This window comes from Pocillopora damicornis, chromosome 10 (assembly GCF_964200805.1).
Source record: "Pocillopora damicornis chromosome 10, jaPocDami1.2, whole genome shotgun sequence".
Lineage (NCBI taxonomy): Eukaryota > Metazoa > Cnidaria > Anthozoa > Scleractinia > Pocilloporidae > Pocillopora > Pocillopora damicornis.
The window spans coordinates 20,686,597-20,707,908 of record NC_142679.1 but is presented as its reverse complement, the minus strand read 5'-3'; the positions used below and the strand labels follow the sequence as shown (position 1 = coordinate 20,707,908).

General features: G+C 39.6%; 2 protein-coding genes across 12 annotated transcripts in view; one reads left to right on the top strand and one right to left on the bottom strand.

Annotated features, from left to right (window-relative positions):
- Positions 1 to 2,654: 2,654 nt before the first annotated feature.
- On the top strand, positions 2,655 to 10,640 carry LOC113684585 (uncharacterized). Of its 2 annotated transcripts, XM_089185267.1 has the most exons (4): positions 2,655 to 2,848; positions 4,579 to 5,363; positions 6,958 to 9,654; positions 9,962 to 10,637. In XM_089185267.1, exons 2-4 carry the CDS (start codon positions 4,673 to 4,675, stop codon positions 10,258 to 10,260), a joined length of 3,687 nt encoding a protein of 1,228 aa, XP_089041393.1. In that variant the 5' UTR covers positions 2,655 to 2,848; positions 4,579 to 4,672; the 3' UTR covers positions 10,261 to 10,637. The 2 variants fall into 2 exon arrangements, with proteins under 2 accessions (XP_089041393.1, XP_089041392.1); XM_089185266.1 differs by lacking the exon at positions 2,655 to 2,848 and adding an exon at positions 3,402 to 3,866 and having other exon boundaries at positions 6,958 to 10,640.
- An 824-nt stretch (positions 10,641 to 11,464) lies between these two features.
- The window catches only part of LOC113664587 (TATA-binding protein-associated factor 172-like), a 23,277-nt gene continuing 13,429 nt past the window's right edge, over positions 11,465 to 21,312 (bottom strand). The window contains exons 26-45 of one of the 10 annotated variants that reach the window (XR_016180548.1): positions 20,822 to 20,928; positions 20,436 to 20,637; positions 19,822 to 19,970; positions 19,221 to 19,373; positions 18,779 to 18,839; positions 18,477 to 18,553; positions 17,805 to 17,956; positions 17,339 to 17,416; positions 17,182 to 17,245; positions 16,714 to 16,779; positions 16,137 to 16,278; positions 15,485 to 15,615; positions 15,134 to 15,256; positions 14,830 to 14,978; positions 14,243 to 14,392; positions 13,788 to 13,865; positions 13,235 to 13,364; positions 13,010 to 13,101; positions 11,899 to 12,305; positions 11,465 to 11,856 (exon numbers count right to left, since the gene is read on the bottom strand). Coding sequence is in view for 4 of the 10 variants with exons in the window: in XM_089185253.1 (XP_089041379.1) it covers positions 12,051 to 12,312; positions 13,010 to 13,101; positions 13,235 to 13,364; positions 13,788 to 13,865; positions 14,243 to 14,392; positions 14,830 to 14,978; positions 15,134 to 15,256; positions 15,485 to 15,615; positions 16,137 to 16,278; positions 16,714 to 16,779; positions 17,182 to 17,245; positions 17,339 to 17,416; positions 17,805 to 17,956; positions 18,477 to 18,553; positions 18,779 to 18,839; positions 19,221 to 19,373; positions 19,822 to 19,970; positions 20,436 to 20,637; positions 20,822 to 20,928 (2,366 nt within the window). In the remaining 6 variants the exon portion in view is untranslated. Of the gene's footprint in view, positions 12,313 to 13,009; positions 13,102 to 13,233; positions 13,365 to 13,698; positions 13,866 to 14,242; positions 14,393 to 14,829; positions 14,979 to 15,133; positions 15,257 to 15,484; positions 15,616 to 16,136; positions 16,279 to 16,713; positions 16,780 to 17,181; positions 17,246 to 17,338; positions 17,417 to 17,804; positions 17,957 to 18,476; positions 18,554 to 18,778; positions 18,840 to 19,220; positions 19,374 to 19,821; positions 19,971 to 20,435; positions 20,638 to 20,821; positions 20,929 to 21,312 lie in introns of those variants that run through there. The other 9 variants (XM_089185253.1, XM_089185256.1, XR_016180550.1 and 6 more) reach the window with 9 other exon arrangements.

Genomic DNA, 21,312 nt, shown 5'->3' with positions numbered 1-21,312 from the left:
GTTCTGCGGCCCACGTCATCTTACGCCAAAGATATCCATGGTTACTGTAGTTCTAGTCTTGCCATGTCACGCTATCCGACAAATCACGCGACCAAAGCGTTTTGAAAACCATCAGAAGCCAAATTTAACAAAAAAAACGTGACAAGTAGAGCTAGCGCTCTGTGATTAATGTGTTCAGTAGAAATATAATCTCCATACAAGCGTTAAGTTGAGACGGAATTGAACTATTGATAGCGCACAGTAAAAGGTTAGTGTTTCGAAACTGAAAGTGTGAGCTTATTGAATACCCCTCCTTGAAATTGTCTGCGTCATTTCGGGATGAAATCCGCTCAAATATGGGATTTCATTTTAGGCCACAAATGGACAAACCTTTATCTTAATTAATTTATTCCTATTCTGATGATTTCCATTCGATGATTTGATACATCGCAATCTGACTAAGCTAAATGAACACATGTTGCAGGGAGCTGATAACCAAGTGAAAACGTTATGCTTCCATGACCGCACACCAATTGCAAGTGGACACACATACAGAATGTTCTTTCCAAAAAGATTTGAAAACTTCATAAATGCACGTTACCAATATCATGATAACCACCGGTATGGTAAACCTAACTTTCAACAAAACTTCCTTTCTCGCCGCACGTTTTGCCAGCTATAATAAATTCTTCTGTCATTTTTTTGTTACAAAATTTAGTCAATAAAAAACATACGGCAAGTTCACTAATTTTATTCATACTTTTTCGTTAATTTCTTCACTCTTTTATGTTACGATTTCCTCTTTCCTTGAAAATCTTGACCTGTTTACATTTTCCTCGACATCATATTTAATTTCGTTTGACCGGAAAAATCTCTGAAACAAGAAACAAATACGAAGCTTTTCCCACTTTTGGGCAAAATCCAGAGATTCTTGATCACGTACAAAACAACGTAAATATAAATTACTTTAACAAGACTTATGATAAAAGTATTACGAACATTTCATATCAATGGTTTCCGGGCGAAAAACTCTGGTTTTAATATTGACTTGAACAGGTGATTAGTGTTTGTTTGACGGAATAAAACTAAACCATTTGCAATTAGCCTAGTTTCACGCTCACGGTCCTTTCAGTAAATACATTCTTAGAGGCACGACATTTTGAATATTTCTAACATTATGAAACCATATGCCAATTAAATTCAAATTTCATTTTTTTTGTTATGATTACACCTTGACTATATCTTCTTTTTAAATTCATTGCAAAATTGTCCGTGACCTTATTGCTTCGCAGCAAGTTAGGCTTAAAATAATTAGTTTCTTATGTTAGGGGTGATAAAAAAATCCTAATCAAATAATTTGAGACGTGATTAGGATGAGAATCATCTAAGTATTATATGTGATTGCTGTAGTTTCCTGCGGCTATAATTAATAATAAGGACTTTCAGCAAACCACGACGGCGACGGCAACGAGACGTGGCAAAACAAAAAACAATAGCAAAACAAAAGCTCAGCACTTGCAAAAGAACAACGTGAAATCATCAACGTTTGCGTGGTCCGAGAAAGGAAACCCGACGGTAAATTATTTAAGTTTCCATTTAAAACTCAACGCTGCTCGCATAAGTTATGCTGGGGTTAACTCTTCGCCCCGTAAGAGATTATAAACACATCCTGAGTATCCAGTCATCATTTGGCATTCAAGCCTGACTTTTGAACAAATGTCACCAATTCTTGACCTCGGCATTGAAGCGGGGCTTAATTATACTACAACATCGAAGCCAAGTCCAAAATTAGGTATGGATTTTAGAGATGAGATGAAGAAAATGGCAAGCTTGGGAAACGAGTGGCTAACGCATCAAAAAATGCCAACGGGGAAATCTGTACGAGGAACGCCTTCCATTGCGAACCGATTTTCTCACAATTTTGCCTGCAGCTAAACTGGAGTTAGGTGACACGTTCAAAATTCAAAATGACAATTTTTTTTTCTTTTAGAGAGTAATGATTTATAGCTGATTCAGCCAACAGGTTCGCAGTCAGCTTCAAAAAATAATTAAAAACCCGGGGAATCCGGTAAATAATTGAAGCCAAGTGTGTGAACCTTTTTGCCCATATCTTCATCAGAGCAGTTGTTTACGTTTATATGATTGAGACAAATGTTCCCATTGAATCTATTCCGAGGTTGTTAAAAATTCTTTGGATGGTTGTAATCTGACTGACCGTGCAAAATCACTTGGCGGTTGAATGAACTAACCAGAAATTACACCGCTCAGATCTTGCTTTTATCCAGCGAGAAGAACGTGGATATCTTTCCATAATTAATTGTTTTATAGATAAAGCAATCCAAGATATCGTAAGGTTGTGACAAGAAACTCATTTCGCCTAAGCAAATGTGTTCTATGATCGCCACTTAATGTCACGCTTCGTTTAATTTCCAGAATGTTCTGGGAAAAAGAGCTTTCTCTCTGGCGTTGAAACGTTATTCATTGTCACCGACAACAATCCTTTGTAGGATCTCATTCTCTAACCCGAACACATAACATAATCAACATTTGATTGTGTTTGTCTGAACTGGAAAAAAGTTTTTAGCATCAGTAAACCTGTTTCTCACGTCACACCTTACCAAAGGAATGAAAAAGAAATAGTATTTATTTATTATTCTGTACAAGTCGCAGCTTAGCGCTTCATCGCTTACAACTAAAAAAGCTCCAGTTGGTTTGGATCTCAGATAATTCGATTGTTACGAACTCATTCAAGAAATATAGCGAGGGAAGATTCAACACTGTCTTCCACCGTGACATTGGCGGTTAAGTTTCAAAATACTTTCCTGTAGCAGCAAATGTGACTCCGTTTATAGCCGTTTACAGCGTATAGGTAAGACTACTTGTGTGTATTATTTCGTGTACATTTGTTATCCGACTAAGTGCTGGTGTTTCGTAGTTTGTCATGTATTTATCGCATTTCTGTTCAACTTCAGCGAGTTTACACTCCAAAAACATTTCCCTGTAACACTGTAGGCGACAATGGAGTTGACTAATTCTGGTATGATGATGTCTCAGTAAACCAATTAAAAGCCCCTGATTTGAATTTTAAGTCAAAAGACATCGCATATGTGCGTGCACGTTGATCAATGCCAGCAGTGTCTCCCTGAGAAACTCAGTTTGTCCAATGCCTATTAGAAGAGAGAGTCAACGCTCATCATAAGCTATCTCATACGAATGTGTGCTTGTTTGTGTTGCGATTCTCGTAAAGAAAACAAACGCAGTCAAGTCAACATGTATCAGAATGGACGCCATCTTGGATTTTGATGAAAACTTTTATCTTACCAAAAAAAGTGTAGGAATTACAATTTTCTTCTCAGACATGCTTAATTAAAGTATTCTTAGCCCTTTTGAACACTCCTTACATCGTGCTGTTTTAAAAATAGGGCAACGTTATTCGACGACTCAGTATGGAAAAAGCTCGAAAAATATTATAATTGATCCGCTTAAGTGAGGCCCCTACAGTCAGGAATGGATTACCTTGATTCTATATGACAGGTCACGGTTTGTTTATTTCGCAAAATTCGTCTCTTTGGTGTTTGTCTTTTCCTGTAAGCTATTACTTTTAAGATTTTCTTTATTTCTCGATTGTAAAGGATCTAAAAATCCTCAATGGCTAACGACACCAGTAATTGTGCGGAGTGGATGGAGATAAATATTCACTTCCTAAGGGCATCTTTAAGAATACAAAACGATATGTTTTAGCAAAAAATTATTAGTGAACAATAACATTATTGTCCTAGTCACAGTTTGATAAGCAAGTCAGTCGGATCTTTGAATAATTTTTCAATTATCCATGGCAACTGCTGAGGACATAGAACTTACCGTTGATCAAGATGAACATTGAACCAGTATGTGGTGTTTTGATGTTTGTCAATGTCATCGATAGGAATTTTTTGCGCAAAATCCGCTTCGGTTGATGATTATGTCTCAGGATAATAACATACATATACAGTAATTATCGAAGGCTGAAAACGCACCAATATAGGAGTAAACGTACAATTAAATTGAATTTATTTTAAGAATTTTGCCACAGGTTAAACAACACTGAAGTGTAAAGGAGTATGATCATATAGATTCTTTTGGTGGAATTCTGAATCCAAAGAAATTCTTTTTTTCCCGGATGCGATCAACCTTTATCTTCTCCTTACATTATTTCAATATTTTAATACATTGTAAAACACGCTGGTGATTTATTTGCATGGAAAGTGTACCGGCTAGGAGGAAACGTTTTACTCGGATCTCTGTAGGAAAAGGCCAATTTGATTTTCACACTACGTGATACATATCTTCACGATCACGGCCTTATGTCACGCTTTTTTCAAGTCACGCAAAAGCAGGTTTGAAAAACATTTGCAAGCAATTTTAAAAGAGAAATCAGTGATCCAGAGGTATTTAAAACTAGTTTGATGTAATACCCTTGCCGGCCTTGAGATGTAACGGACACTGATTTTTGGACGTGTGGATAAAAAGTTGAGACATTAAGATCGAACGTCAAACTTACCAAAAATTTTTGTCTGGGTCAATTGGTTTTAAAATCCGATATCTTATTCATTCTACCAGTGCTAAGCCAGGAAGACTGACGAAAAAGCAGGAAGAAAAGTTCTCGGTTAAAAAGTCATTGACCTCTGCTCAATTAACGATCCGGTGTTTCTTCATGGCCACCGCTGCAGCACCTTCGTTTCAATCGACAAAAGAGACAACCAATTACGCCCGCTTATGCAGGCTTCTAGTGGGTGTCAGTGCACATATCTTGAGAGAGACATTTGACAAAAGGCGTCCGCCAGGAAACCTGGACACAGTTTTGTCCAGTCCTCCGATTCATCGAGTGCTAAAATCACTCCGAAATAAAAAAATACTCAATCCTTCACAATGGGACAAACTGTACCCCGCCATCAAGTCTTCAGTTTCGTCAAAGAATTTCGATATCACGTTACTGATGGTCCTGCTGAGGAACATTTGTGGTCTTGCTCCTCCGGCTACCGGCTGGGATACACTTCCTCCTGCAGCAGACACAACCCTTGAGGCAGATATCGTTCGTATCAAGTGCTACAGAAACACAGTTTATGGTCATGCCAGCGAGGCCTCAGTTGATAACGCAACATTCAATCGATACTGGCAGGACATCCAGGATGCATTGGTGAGACTAGGAGGAGCTGGTTACCAAAGTGCTATTGATGATCTGAAAAAGGAATGCATGGACCCTGATTTCGAAGAACACTATAAAGAGCTTCTTAAGCAGTGCATCATGGATGAATTCAGCATCAAAGAAAGATTGGATGAAATGATAGAGCTATTAAAGGAAGCAATCGCTAATCCTACAAAAAAATTTAAAGCAGGAGACAAAGGTATTGTGTATTAACGGTAAAATCTGTACACGGCCTTTTGATCTTTCTTGAGAAAAGAAGAAGATTGAAGGGCCTCTCATCAGAGGGTAATAAGCAATTTAGCAATCAGTTCATTTCAGTATTATAAAATGCCCACCTTTAAAAATATCTCAACTCGGAGAAATATCTTCCACTGGAACTGACCCCTTCCTCTTGGACCCAAAATTGGAAAAAGACCAGGTGTTGTCTTTTCCATGCTTTTTTTTGGGTGATGAGCAAGTAAAATTTTATTTTTTTTGTTCCTTATGCGGGAAGTAAATAGAATTGATAGTTGAAACAGATTCACTACGAAGGTGATTTGCACCAAAAAACTGCAGTTAGGTCTTACAGTATTTACCTGGTTGGGTTCGTCGAAAGAAAGAGATGGAAAAAAACTAAAATTCTTAATGAACTGGAGATGACAGGGCGCTTTCTCTCCCCTAAGTGTACTTAGGCCATTCTTAATCTCCAGCCGTAAAAACAAAAACCATGTGTTTTCTGAGTCAAAGTTAGTTTCTCCCGTACCACAAAATCCTGGATCCGCCCCCGAAAAGGGTCGGTTAGTGTTGGTAATCACATGATTTCGAGTACAATTTGCGATAAAACAGCACGAGTAAATATTTGAAATTGCGAGTACAATTTGTAGTTATTGAAAAATTAACAAATGCTGATTTATCCCGAATTGCACCAGAAAAATCATGCGATTACTTGTTAATAATGTACCACCAAAATATGGCTCTGTTTTCCTTTCTAGTTATTTTTTTTTCGTGTCATGGCTCACTGGTTCGGCCGCTTCCCCTTGCCTTGTGCTGGAGTAGTCGAGGTTTTCTCAAAGATTTGGTACGAGCTTTTAAACTCACCGTCACGAACAATCGGGCTTTTGTACTCTTTGTCAATAAGGTATCGGTCGACAGCAATTATCAGAACACGAAAGATATCACGCTCGTTACCTTCCCCGTCTTTCTTACGAACTGATGCATAAAATTCCTCGAGAAGTTTGTTCAGCGTCCCCGATTCATATTTTCCAACGCCCAAAACTTTCAGACTTTTGGCCAGTTGTTTGTGCTTTGTTTTGTATTTTTATTTTTGGCATTCTCCATAAAACTCTGAATTTAAAAGGTTGTTACCTTCTCCTAACCTCTCCGCCATTTTGTTTTTAGTTGCGCTTTCGTGACTCTCTTGGCAATCAAATTATTTTCATCTTTCTACACTCATTTTCAACCTTTTGCCCTCAATCTCAACTTTGCGCACTCTTTGGGATTAATTGACGTGTTCTCAGCCAATAAGCGTCTGAAATGTTTGCATGCATCTTATTAAAAATGAAATAATTTAACCTTTACACCAACCTCTTGCCACACTTTTCTAATTGCTCGGTCAGAATTTGATGTCAGTTAATTGCGAACGGATTCAAGATTAACTTGCACTTTTTGGAAAGCCTAATTAAAGCAAAACTCAGCTAGCGTGATAACCAATCGCGTTACAAGTCAGGCAGTTCAATGACTTTTCATCGAGCATTGGAAAAGTAAATACATGAAGGGTTTATGAAAGTAAATGCAGGCAGTGATTTTCTTTACAGCTGTAGCAGAATACTCTGATGCGTTGAAAGAATCAATAAAAAGCCAAACCGAGTATCTCGCTCAGGCCTCACCGACCATGTCCAATGTGAGAACAGATGACATATTCTCCAACATTCTCATGCAACATGGAAGAAAACCAGTCGAAGATCTTGATTTGAAAAGAAAAGAACGCCTTCGCCAGTACGGTCAAATCAGTGGAAAGCAAATTGAAAGCTCTCAAGAAATTTTCATGCCAACCAATGGGAAACATCCAGAATCTGTTCTTGTCACCGGAAAGGCAGGCATCGGTAAAACTCTGTTTTGTCAAAAGCTGATCAAAGATTGGGCTGACAACAAATTGTTTCGATCCAAAGCAAATGCAGAAGTACCTGATTTAAAGTTCGCATACTTGCTCACCTTCCGTCAGCTTAATCTACTTGGGGACGACCCTGTTACCTTGAAGGATATCTTAAACCGATCTTCAGTGCTAGATGACCGCTCAAATATCGACGACTCTATATTTGAGTACATTCTTCATCATTCTGAAGAAGTTTTGATTATCATCGACGGGTATGACGAGTGTTCACAACGAGAGTACATCGTTAGTGATTCGGATGAAAAGTACCCAAATAACGCCAAAGATAAAATGCCAGTAGCGGCACTGTGTGCCAAGCTTATCAAAGGAAAAATACTGAGAGGTTCGGTCGTCATGATCACGTCAAGACCAGACGAATCTGACGAAATGAAAGCCAAAGACATCTATTTTGATAAATACGTTGAAATTACAGGATTTTCCGAGCCGCAGGTAAAAGAATACATTGGAAAGTATTTCAAAAACAACGACCCAATGAAAAACATTGTAATGGACCACATTACAAAGAATGTCAATCTTGTCAGCTTTGCCCACATTCCTGTGCTCTGTTTTCTTATGTGCTCCTACTTTGAATATACTCTACAGCAACCAAAGAAGAATAATCCTCTCCCGGTGAAAGCAAGTGACCTTTATGATGAAGTGGTCAACATGTTCGTGCAAAAGCACGATAGAAAGAAAAGCGCCTTTGTCGAAGAGACTCTGGATGACTTATCAAAGCTGGCAGCTCAACTCCTTGAGGAGAAAAAGTTTCTTTTCCTTAAAGAGGATTTGAAAACTTTGAACTTACACGAGCTTGAAAGTCTGTGTGGAAGCGGTCTTCTTCATTGCGGTCCTCCTTTCAGAACATCTTTTTCTGCGACGACTAAACATTTTTGTTTTACGCATTTGACTCTCCAAGAGTACTTAGCGGCTCGTTGGTTCGTAAAGACAAGAAAAATCCCACCTGGAGATGTGTCCACAGAAGTAGTTCTATTTATGTCCGGTATTTTGTCCAAGGAAGAAGACAACGAATTTGTGAAAAAGTTGATTATCGAGAAAATTCTCAGCGTCTCATTGACAGATACAACTACAAAGGGGCTATTAATTTCCAAATGTCTCCTAGAATACGAAGACATCGAGTTCTCCAAGGAAATAGTAAAGAAATTTCGCAACGTATTCTGCCCACGTGTTGGACATTTTGAACTTTCTGGCTTCGGGAGGGCCAATTTGGACTGCATTGCTGTGTCCTTTGTATTAAATGTTTTTGGTGCACTTAATGCAGAGGACGAATCTGATTGGAGTAGAATCACCACACTTAGCCTACGTGATCGGAATGTCGCCAATTTTGCCAGTCTATGTCAAGCATTACAGACACCAACATGTAAAGTCACCGAACTTGATCTCCGTGATAATCAGATCACCGATGCCGATGTTGCCAGTCTATGTCAAGCATTACAGACACCAACATGTAAAGTCACCGAACTTCATCTGGGTGATAATCAGATCACCGATGCCGGTGTTGCCAGTCTATGTCAAGCATTACAGACACCAACATGTAAAGTCACCAAACTTACTCTGTATGGTCATGAGATCACCGATGCCGGTGTTGCCAGTCTATGTCAAGCATTACAGACACCAACATGTAAAGTCACCAAACTTACTCTGAATGGTAATGAGATCACCGATGCCGGTGTTGCCAGTCTCTGTCAAGCATTACAGACACCAACATGTAAAGTCACCAAACTTACTCTGTATTGTTATCAGATCACCGATGCCGGTGCTGCCAGTCTATGTCAAGCATTACAGACACCAACATGTAAAGTCACCGAACTTGATCTGGGTTATAATCAGATCACCGATGCCAGTGTTCCCAGTCTATGTCAAGCATTACAGACACCAACATGTAAAGTCACAAACCTTCATCTGAATCATAATCAGATCACCGATGCCGGTGTTGCCAGTCTATGTCAAGCATTACAGACACCAACATGTAAAGTCACAAACCTTCATCTGAATCATAATCAGATCACCGATGCCGGTGTTGCCAGTCTATGTCAAGCATTACAGACACTAACATGTAAAGTCACCGAACTTGATCTGAGTTATAATCAGATCACCGATGCCGGTGTTGCCAGTCTATGTCAAGCATTACAGACACCAACATGTAAAGTCACCGAACTTGATCTGAGTTATAATCAGATCACCGATGCCGGTGTTGCCAGTCTATGTCAAGCACTACAGACACCAACATGTAAAGTCACCAAACTTAATCTGCATGGTAAGCAGATCACCGATGCCGGTGTTACCAGTCTATGTGAAGCATTACAGACACCAACATGTAAAGTCACCAGACTTTTTGTGGATGGTGATCAGATCACCAAGGCCGCTGCGGGGCGTCTAATGTATATTTTGGAAGAAAACTGTCGTATCTGGTCATCAGATCACCGATGCCGGTGTTACCTGTCTATGTCAAGCATTACAGACACCAACATGTAAAGTCACCGAACTTGATCTGGGTTATAATCAGATCACCGATGCCGGTGTTGCCAATCTATGTCAAGCATTACAGACACCAACGTGTAAAGTCACCGAGCTTGGTCTGTATTTTAATCAGATCACCGATCCCGGTGTTGCCAGTCTATGTCAAGCATTACATACACCAACTTGTTAAGTCACCGAACTTGATCTGCATAATAATCAGATCACCGATGCCGGTGTTGCCAGTCTATGTCAAGCACTACAGACACCAACATGTAAAGTCACCGAACTTAATCTGCATGGTAATCAGATCACCGATGCCGGTGTTGCCAGTCTATGTGAAGCATTACAGACACCAACATGTAAAGTCACCAGACTTTTTGTGGATGGTAATCAGATCACCGAGGCCGCTGCGAAGTGTCTAATGTATATTTTGGAAGAAAACTGTCGTATCTACGTTTCCTATGATGAAGAAGAAGACATTGGCAAATAACTCTATTTTTAGAAAAGATATACGAAAGTGCAAAGACGTAGGGTTGACATAGACAATTTCAATAGTGAACGCTTCAACGCTGTAAACGCATTATCCTTTTGTTGTTCTTAAAATGCATTTATTACTTAATATTTGCATAAATTAAAGATTTTCATAAAAAAATCACAAGATTTCGAGTACAATTTGGGATAAATTAGCACGAATGAACTGTTCAAAGGCTAACCAAATTGCATGCGCCTGTAAGGCGTGTGAAATTTTTAGTTCTTGAAAAATATACGAGTGCTTAGTTAACTAACGTAACCCTAACACTAACCCTAACCCTAAGCAAATTGTATGAGAAAAAAAGTGATTATCTGTTAATAATGTACATGCAAAATTCAGTTTTCCTCTTAGTCGTGTTTATTTCGTGTCATGTCTTAGTGGCTCGGCCGCTTGCCTTTGTGCTGTTGCCGGAGTAGTAAGGGTTTCACATCTCTCAGTCATAAGACAGCGCAAGAAAGCATTTTGTGTGATCGCGAATATTGCCTATCATAACCGGTTAAGGGCCAGACAAATCGGAGGGGGGGGGGGGAGGGTGGAGTGAGGGAAATAACCTTGATGATATCAGTCTTTTTGTCTGCCCTCGAAAATTATTTGATCACGACAGTAATTTAACCCTTTATTTACAATTTTAAAAGAGTTCAAGTCTATTTGGATCACAGAGTGAGCGTAATGCGCCGAGTCAGGATTCTGTCTTCTTAAAGTTTTTGTTTTCGTGTTATTTTCACGACCGTTCTAAATATTTCCCACCTTATTTTACGCTTGGTGACCTTAGAGTAAACTTTGACTTGGACTGCTTAGATTCGCTAAATTCGTTCGTTAATTGGAACACATTCCAAAATCCTCCCTTAACCTTTTGTGCATCCCTGCGACTAAACAGTTCCCCACCCTACCCAGGTCTAGTCATTGTTCAACTGGGATTCATCGAGTCCTTTATTCCTAATCGAGTAGAAGTTTTTGAACTTAACATCCAAATGCTTAGATTGTAGCCATTCTTATTAAAGATTCAAACGGATACTTCGGGTACTTATCATAAAAAAGAAGTTCTTGATTTTGTTCACTGTTCAGGAGAACTGTGATGACCGGTCTATTAATAAAAACCACCAACAGTCCTCTCCTTCTCCTAGCTTTGACATAACGGAAAAAAGGAACAAAACAATACAACTTTAACAAAGTGAAAACCTTTATCCCACCACATGCCTGAGTGAAATCACCAAAAATGTTTCTTTTCGTAAGCGGGAATTTGATCTGAATCACAAACAAAGGACAGTGTCTTTCCTGGAGCGCGACGTCCAATGCCCGAATATACGCTAGCTACGTTCAAATTACTCTGAATGTGTTCTTGTTATTTTAATAATATGCAAACGCGAGCTAACTTTATGAAATCCAGCCTACTACTTACAAAATGTTTACATCAACGTCAATTTTCTGAGGCATTTTTAATTTGAGAATGTCAAATCAAAATTTGTTTTGGTTGTCTGTTTCCTTACTTGTTCTCTTTGTCACTTCATAAACTGTTGAAGGAACTTCCTGAGCAATGTTTGAATTTCCAACTTCCTTTCGCAAAATGCGGGGCAACGACCCAAGAAGGTGTTTAACCTTACGATCAACCTCGGTTCTCCTTTTTGAATCGTTATGGCTGCTCCAAGGTAAACTTCAATGACCAGAACAACTTCGCTTCTACCAACACAGACATAGGGCCAGGTTTTCAACCTGACGATCATCTATCCCAAAATGACGCATACTATTTTTCACTTCAGCGAACCAATGAAGTTGTCTAAATTGTATTCTGTTTCATACTGTTCCTCGTCCCATAGCTCTCCCAAATTTTCAATCATAGTTTTGAGCGAAGTCTTCCCAGTTGCATTCGACTGTTGTGCGCTTGGTTTTTCTCTCTTCTTTGCTTGGTCGACTGAAAAGAGATCCAGGAGTTGTCCAGTATCCATGGTCAATAGGCTTGAGTTGTCTTGCGAGATCACTGTGTTGGCGATGTTCAGTTTAAACTTCTGGAGTCTAACAGAAAAAAAATGTCCGACTTGAAGACTCAATTTATAAAATATCTAAGTGTATAGTATGTTGTCACTTGACAATTAGGTTTAGAAACGAGCGGACAATGAGAATGTCTTTCATAAGTTTGAGAACAAAGGAAGACGCGAAAGAGGTGTTGACTGTTCTATCCACCTTGGGAAAATTGGAAAGCTGACTACAAGTTGTTATTAAAAACTGGATCACTGGATAATGCAATTTAAGAGTTTTCATTGGCTTAGCCATCATGAGTTATGAGTCATCACGCGCGCGCATGAAGACGAGTTAAATCGGAAGTGTTTTTATACATTCTAACATTCCGTTTTTCTTACAAAATAAAGTTGGGAATATTTATTTATAGTTTAAGCCTTTTTTGATAAAACGGTCAATCTACTCGCCCTTGTTGGATATGAGATGATTACCGCCGACGAGGCCCGTCATCTCATATCCAACGGGCGCTCGTGGAATAATTGTTTAGTAGACGATACTCCTTCATAAATAAACTTTTACCGCTGCGTCACTGGGCAAGTGAGACACTTACATCAAAAAAAAGGTGGAAAAATATTTGAGAAGCTGACTTTTCAAGCGTCACCCGCTTTCGGAAAAAACTTAACGAGCGTTAATGTTAGTCCTATCTCAGGATATCTGTGCTGTATGATTCAAATGGTGCTGCTTTAAAACCTACCCCATAATCTTTTCCTCGAGTGTTCCCCGTGTAATCAATCTGTACACGTTTACAACCTTCTTCTGTCCAATACGATGAGCTCGGTCCATGGCCTAGAAAGATGATCGAAGCAATCAAGAAAAGGCAACTGATCGCATCTACCAAAAACAAAGCTTGAGCAAAGTTGGTGAAAATCGGAATATACATGGGGGAGGGGACAGGTTCAAAAGGTTGGTGGTTACGTACTTGTAGATCCTTCATTGGGTTCCAGTCGTGCTCCACAAAGATGACCGTATCGGCACCAGTCAAATTCAATCCCAGTCCTCCAACATGTGTCGTCAGCAATAGAATGTCGATTGAGGGATCGTTGTTAAATCTGAGGATAAAATAAGTCTCTAAGTAACAGAAAAGCTGTTAAACGTCGCGTTTATTATCCAAAAAAGCGTTCAAAGCAGAAAATCGTTACCAGTCGGCCCATTCAGGGTGCAGCACAGAAACCTGGCAATGATTTGTTCGTGGAGAAGCCATCTGAAGCATAGCAGTCTAGGTATGGCATACTTGTGAAAATGTCATGTACTTGTCATATAGTTGTGACGATTAATTACGTATGCTAATGTCGAGACGATATCTAGGGGAAGGCGTGCACCGAATACGGGAATTGTGTGTATAGGTTATATGTCGTAGGTTGTCTTGTAATATTGTTTGGATACCAGACCATCGTTTCCTCCCTTTGTTCCGCGAGATATTGGACCATGGCCAATAACCGGAACCGAAAAATCTCAAATGAAAGAATTCTCACCTTTGTACGAGCGAGTGACGCGAGCCCGCAGGCGTACTTCCATCTAGTCTGAGGTATGTCACTGTAGGCATATGTTTTCTGCGTGAATAAAGCAAACTGAATATAAGAAGCAGGCTAAGTTTCAAACCTTTACATCTTTCCACCCCCAAAGGCTGAATATTAATGAGAAGGTTTACCAGCCACTCCGACAATTCACTTCGTATTAAATGAAGAAGGTTTGATAAAATGATACTTTGTCCTTGCAACACGTCGTACAAATATAAACTGTTTTAAACGTGTTCGATCACCACAGCGACAACATGAGACGTAGCGGCGAGGTACTACCCACGAACAAGTACACATAGAGTCTTGTTCTGGTTAATTGTCAAATGGACAAACCAAAGACGAATGCAGCAATATCAATCAGCATGGCGAAAAAAAACAATTTAAACAAAAAACAAAAAGATTGCTCTTACTTAAGAAGATCATTTTCAACGATGTCTAACATGCTCTTTAACTGACAGAATAACAGCACCCGGTGTTGGGACACTACAGGGTCTGAAGACAGATCACTGGAGCCTGAGGATGAGGAGCTAACTCCTATCCCACAATCCATCAGTAGCTGCCTGTTGATCAATTTGTAGACAGAAAGAGAGAATTAGTTCAACTATAGTAACCTGAGGCGAACATCAAACGCCTAAACGCCAACATATGTTATGACGAGGGAATATTCTTGATAGGAAAAAATGACTTCATTTTTCACCTCTAAGCAAAGTATGCTGCTATCAGGGTGACAGAATGCGCAGTAGTTTTTATGAACTGGTTACAAGGAAAGGATGAAAACAGAGAAGACCTTACATTAGGTGAGGGATTTTATGAATTTCATTCAAGTAAGAAACCGCCACTTTTAAGAAACTCAGAAATCAATGGTACTCTAGGCGTGCCAGTCTAAAAAGAGTGCTTGCAAAAGTTCAAAGTCTATCCGTAAGCAATCCGTTAAAATATAATTGTTATGGTAACCGCACAATGCCTTGAAGTTACACTAACAAATAACCTGACTTACTTGAGAGCATCAAGTTTGGCGGCATGCTGAATATCCCGGATGGAGACATGTTGTTGATTTAATTGGTCCATAACTTTGGTGTACTCTGGATGATTGGCAGTGAGCACCAAAAGCGGGTGGTTGCATAGCTTGCGCAGGTACTGAAGAGCCTGGGAATTATTTACATGTCAGATTGAATGAATATTTATACTGCATAAGGTTATTTGTGGTAAGCACTGAGGACAGACTAGTGTCCATGATCAAATTCTCAATTAAACGAGTAAAATAAACGTTGTATGGCAGTAAGAATGAAATCAATACTAACCTGGAAAACGTGAGGATTATCTTTGCTTGCTTTCTCGTTTTTGTTTTCTTCATCGATGTGAGAAACTGTTTCCTCCAAACCTTTCTTGACCTGAGACTTGGCGAAGTCTTCATATAACTGAACCTGTAAAACGAAAAAAATTTTTTCTTGAGTGAGAGGAACGATCTGAAGGGCAATTTTCGGAAATTCTCCAAAAAAAAAAATACCACTAAATACAAGGTGGAGATCCTTGAAACTTTCGCAGAGCTGCTTGAATATTCATATCCTGTCGACAACTATCAAGTATTGTCGAAAACTATTATACAACGCCCCAGTGCGCACTTTCATTGTTGGCCATAGCAACAGACTGACCTGTAGCGGACTCAGTTCACAGTAGTAATCTTGAATGATCTTAGGTGGAAGATCTTGCAGTACATCTTCTTTCAGGCGCCTCAATAGGAATGGTAAAACCTGTCGATGAAGGGCCTCCATAGCCAAGGCCCCTAAGAATGGGACACATGTGTCAATACAGACCACGGTATCAACTCATTTATGATCCACAACGCCATGAAATCTTACTGACAGGCGAACAGTCTACTCCTAGAGGACCTTCAATTTCTACTTATTTACCAAATCGTTACCGAGGAGGGACAACTCGCTTTCTTTAGGGCGTGGTCTTTGGAATAAAAAGAGTGAAGCCGGCGGAAAATCAAGGGTAAAACCATCCAACATTTTCTATGATAGCTGAAAAGCAAGAGCGTCTTGCAGGGGCCGGTTTCACTTTTTTTTCTGGTGGGGCACAACATCTATTGTCCTTTTTGTTCAACAAACGTTAAGCCGAATTTTAGGCTGCTGAAGTGGCTAACACATGTAACTAGCGGCTTCGTGGAACTCTTGAGTGGCGGAAAGAGGATTGGAGCTCTGACGTTCATTTAAATGTTTCTACTGCCTTATTTTTCATCACGGACCAAAAGCCACGCAGGCTTTGTGTTAGCTACTTAGTACTCAATTCAAGGACACTCACCAGCTTCTTGTTCCTTAGAGGACGATTTTGCGTCTCTACTCTGTAGAATTGGTTTACCAAACCGAGACTGAAACTGCTTTTCACTTCCGAGAAAACCAGGCATTAAGAAATCAAACAATGACCACAGCTCCAGGACATTATTCTGAAAATAAAACATAAGCATGTCAACGTAAAGCACCGTATCAAATCTTTACAAGACTGAACGAAGTAAAGCAATACAAAAAACTACAAAATTACGCTACTATACGGAAAGATAACCCATAACAAAGGAGTATGGTGAGAATGAAGCAAAAATGAACGACGCATTAGAACGAGCAATGTCTCAATTGTCTCAATTTTTAATGTTGTGACGTAGAATATTTCAGAAACATGAACAATGTTTTGCTGTTCGACAGAAGCTGCTGACATTTCCTAACAGTATACGAGGCAGAGGAAAACATTTATCCACTTCTTTGTTTGTAAACGAAGAGGACTTTAGGATCTACATGTGGAACAACTGTTGGAGCATTGACTAGTCATCTTCCCATATTTAAATCGCATAACTTCATTTGCTTAATAAAAGCCCCTCAATTCGTACTTGGATTGGTGTTCCCGAGAGTATAAGTCGATGACTGGCTCGTAGCTGCTTAATGACTTTAGCAAGCTAGAAGGAAAGACAAAAAAAGTCAAATTGAAAAACTGGAACTTAAGCCGCCCACCACGACCAATGTCGACATCAATGACGATGCATTAAAAAGAGCTTGTTTACGATTCCGTCCTAACTGCTCAAAAGGGCTGATACTTGTAGGAACTTCTTACCATCCGCCTTTAATTTGAATACTGAACTACATCGCTACCGTTCCATTTCAGACGATTCGAAATCATTCTCAAGCAACAACCATCAATGAAACTTCAATGATAAAAAAGAAAACCTGTTTAAGTTCTGTCAGAGAGATAACATTTAGAGAATGCCAAATAAACGATATCTTCGTCTCGACCAGTTTTTTTTTCCTGTCAGGTCTCCTCAACGTTTGCTCTCTAGAGGAAACACCAAGACGTAACCTACCTTTGTTTTTCCATTCTTTATAATGTGGCCCTCGTCAAGGACACAGTAGTTCCAGTGCACTGATCTGTTAGGACGAAACAAACGAGACATTCCGTTGTAATAACTGCTGCGCCTTAAGAATGTGTAATTTCATTTACCCTTCGGTACCTCTCCTTACCTGAAGAATTCACCATCGTTTCTTACAATATCGTACGATGCCACGACTAAACTGTGATTTTTGACCTTGTTACGAAGTCTAAGTAGAGAAAAGAAGAAAAAATTATTTTCAGTGGTCGAATGTTGAGGTTCTAGGGGTGTAGTTTGATCGGTAAGTTCCTGTTGAACCTGTCTCTCGCTTTCAGTGGCCGAGTAAAGGGGAACAAATTCTAATAGACTTTAAATAAGAATTGGACAATAATCATAGCCGCGGGTTGCTACAGGCATCACGTTTCCTAACAGCTCAAGAACTGGTCTAGTTATTCCTCTACGTAGAGTAACGAATATAACTATTAAATTTCCCCTCAAACTACTGGCTCAGAATTTTCAACTACACTTGTATTTGTGCACACACCAAACAACTTCCTGTACTTCTTAGAAAGCAATGCACACCGTCAGCGAACACCAAACAGAGTCCCAGGACTAACCTCTGTCTCTCAGACGGCGGGCCTGTATAGTGCAATGGTTTAAGGAAATCTTTGTTAACAAACTTCTCCACCTCGTACACCCAATGTCCTGTTAGTGTTGGTGGGCAAATCACGAGAGAAGGCAAAGGTTTGCAATCACTATTACCCGTCTCCTATTCGGTGCAGAAAAAAGAGAGGAATGTCGAAACTGTGATTCACACGATTGAAAGTTCACTCGTTTGTCCCGCGATGTAGTTACTGATTTGAATTCGATCCAACACTGGACCCATTCCTATGTGCAAATAGTTTAAATTACTACGTGCGCCTAATGGGACTCATTACCTTAAAAAGAAAAAAGACCAGAAGTTTGGCAGCAGAAAGTGGCCATCATATGGTAACGTTAAACCGTAAGAGAACGTAGAGGACTGTATCTGAATAATTACGGCAAACATGGAACGAACATTTTAGTACAGTACTCTTTCCTCTGTTTAGTTTTGTTTCCCTTTTTTTTTTTTTGGAATTCCTGATCATTTGCAAAATCAACCTAGAGCAGAACTTTTTGACTTGGTTATTGCTACATTTTGCCAGAATAAAGATAATCTCTTGTCACTCCCTAATAAGGAAACCAGAAGGAAAAGACAACTTCAATCTTTATCCAGACTGGATCCGTTGCCTGGGAGTCGAATACTGTACCTTGTATACTGTAGCTTTTTCATGGTGATCACCTGCTATGATACAAATAGACTGAAGAGTTTTACCAAGTCCCATGTCTGATCTCACTGTTAAGATACAAATCGAATCCAAAAAACAGACGGAGCTATTCCGAGTTATCGAATTTAACTGAACTCAACTGTGCTGTTCTTTTCTCGACTCCTCCAGAACCCTGCAATCATTAAGAGGTCTTGGGACGCAATTTATAGTGACATAATAATGAGTCAATTATGTACGCAAATAATTTGGGCCGAAGTTTTACAAGGAAAAGTAATGAAGGATACCATCGCATAGAATACCATGCAGCTTGTAACGGTTGAGAAAGGCCAGCCAGTTGACACCATCCTAAATATGAACAAAGTAGAAGAAACTCAAACAGATGACACTAGCAATGCCCATTATTCTTCACACTGAAAAAACATCTGAGCATTCCCAACAAGATGCCCGACAACACTGAGTTTTGGTAGACTTATCTCGGCTTTAATGAAATCAAATAGATACGTTTTCTAAATGCTGCAGTTTAAATTGCACTTTATGCCAACTGTTCCCTCACCCTTCAAATCTGTAAATGATAGTGAGCTTCGGCAGACTGTGTGCTACCTTCGATGGGACACAAGCTACCATCGTCGCAAACCGTTCAGTACATAATTTCAAATACAGATCCCTAGTTCATAATTCCAGCATGAATAAAGGCTTTCTTTCCGCTGTTTTCCTGTAGCACCCTACCTGTTGATATTTTCTCAGCTCAGCTTTGATAGGAACAGGAATAGTGTAATTCTCCACCTTTTTACCGTCCAAAAGTTGCTCCAGAAATTTTCGTTCCTTCTGTTTTTGCTCCACCATAGCTTTGGACATGCGGGGCGGGTCAGGAATACCAGACTACAGAAAACAACAGTTAAAAATTGGGGAAAATGAATATAGACTAAAGGAACTAATAAAATAGTCAAAGGGTTCCAGTTTAGGACTGCATGTCTTTCTATCCTAGCTTCGTCGAAATAAAATTACGAACACTTCAGTATGAATCACATACAAATCTCAAGCTGTGAGATATAATATGTCCTCTTTGTTCTTTTACCTCCGTTCCCATTAGAGGTGTCATCCAACCAAGAATATTACAACAAAGATGATGTACACGGACCATCAAACCATGGCATTAAACAATGACATTTCTGTCAAACCTCTCGCTTAGATGGACAGGGTATATTCCGACAAAATAAAAGACAAGCCAGACAGTAGCAAGCTGCGTAAAATGTAGCATGGTAATGCGCTCAGTCATTGTCAAAGTGAAAGACTTAGAACTACTAAAACTACAAGTTAACCTAAATACCTCAAGAGGCATAAGCCTAATAAGTGTGGCAAAACAGTATGTGGCCATGAGTCGAACATCTTCGCACTGGTCACTCATCCGTCCGAGCACAGGCACAACCAGGAGAACAACGTAAGGCACCGCACCCATTCCGAGCCGATCAATTACACCTGATGTAAAGCAACCAGTTAAGGATACCAACATATGTGTGTATACTGAGAACACAGCGAAAATAAGCTTCACTCTAAAATGGCGAGCAGAAATGGACCAGTCACCATTTATCGTCGGGGGCGAGGGGAAGGGGGAGGATTTTAGGAGGGATCACTCGGTTTTCTGGTGGAATTGAGGGAGGATCAGTCTATAAGAGACTATGGAAAATTAACTGCCAATGGAGGGGGGGGGGGAGTAATAAGAATACTACAAAGCTAAGGGGTGGGGAGAAACAGGTAAATCTTATTGTGACACGACCAAAAATCCTCCGACCTGAAATTTTTCTTTAATTGAATCATTCATACCACATCTGTGCACAGCCAATATACGCTAAATTTAGACGGAAACGTCATTTCTGCATTAGTTTTGGTGCACTACGATAACTTTCTCGAGCATAACCATTGTTGTCAACTTTTTAAGGATACAAGATATGGCTTCTATAGCTCCTTGACGGTTCCTGATAACATCAGCAGTGCCCATCAAAGGTAAGATATCCTTTACCACTGTCTTCATGGTATCTTCAGTGGACACAGTGCACAGCACACCCAGGCACCTGGCTGCCAAGTGTCGCACTGCACTGTAAGGGTGCTGAAGGCACAGTACTATATTGGGGAGCAAATCTAAAATCTAAAACGCAAAAATAAAGATTAGGACTAGTTTAGTTCATGTTGATAAGAATATCAAAGCCATTGTAACCACTAGAAGGAAAGAGCACAACATCTTGTGAAGACCTCCTTTCCAAATGGCACTATATGCAAGCTCACTGAGAAAACCCAAAATGAGAAAAGTTGCTGGTAGTGTTCAATGTTACCTTAGATAAGAGTTCCACATGCATTGCAGGTGTCAATACTTCAAGAACTTGTAAGCAGTTTATCAGATTTTGGGCTTCATTATCCAGACCAATAAGTTTGTCAGGATCTAGGACAAAAAGAAAGTAAGAACATGAAAAGAGATATTTAAGAATTGAGGTAAATATGTCCTAATCTTTAATGCTTTGGAATTCTACATTGTACCATTCAGTCTCTCTCGTGACACATTAGTTATATCATTTCAAAAGTCAAACATGTAAGCTGGACTTCCATGAGTGGCTCGAGGAATTTCCTTCGTACTATTGTTTATCACAGTTGCTCGCCTCCAATCTTCAATGGTCAGTATGAAAAATATCTCAGTATGTATGAAATTGATGCATCACAACTTGGGAATAAATGTGTTTGTGCGCACTTTCCATGGAATAATCTCGACAAGATACACCACTACTCCAAACGACAGTAACACTAATAACGAATTTCAAAAGTATTCTGC

What these genes read in the sequence shown, in the direction of transcription:
- LOC113684585 (XM_089185267.1), top strand. Translation starts at nt 4,673, where the DNA reads ATGGCCACCGCTGCAGCACCTTCGTTTCAATCGACAAAAGAGACAACC. An exon ending in ATTTAAAGCAGGAGACAAAG is followed by an intron (nt 5,364 to 6,957) that starts GTATTGTGTATT and finishes TTTTCTTTACAG; the next exon opens with CTGTAGCAGAATACTCTGAT. An exon ending in CACCAGACTTTTTGTGGATG is followed by an intron (nt 9,655 to 9,961) that starts GTGATCAGATCA and finishes CAACTTGTTAAG; the next exon opens with TCACCGAACTTGATCTGCAT.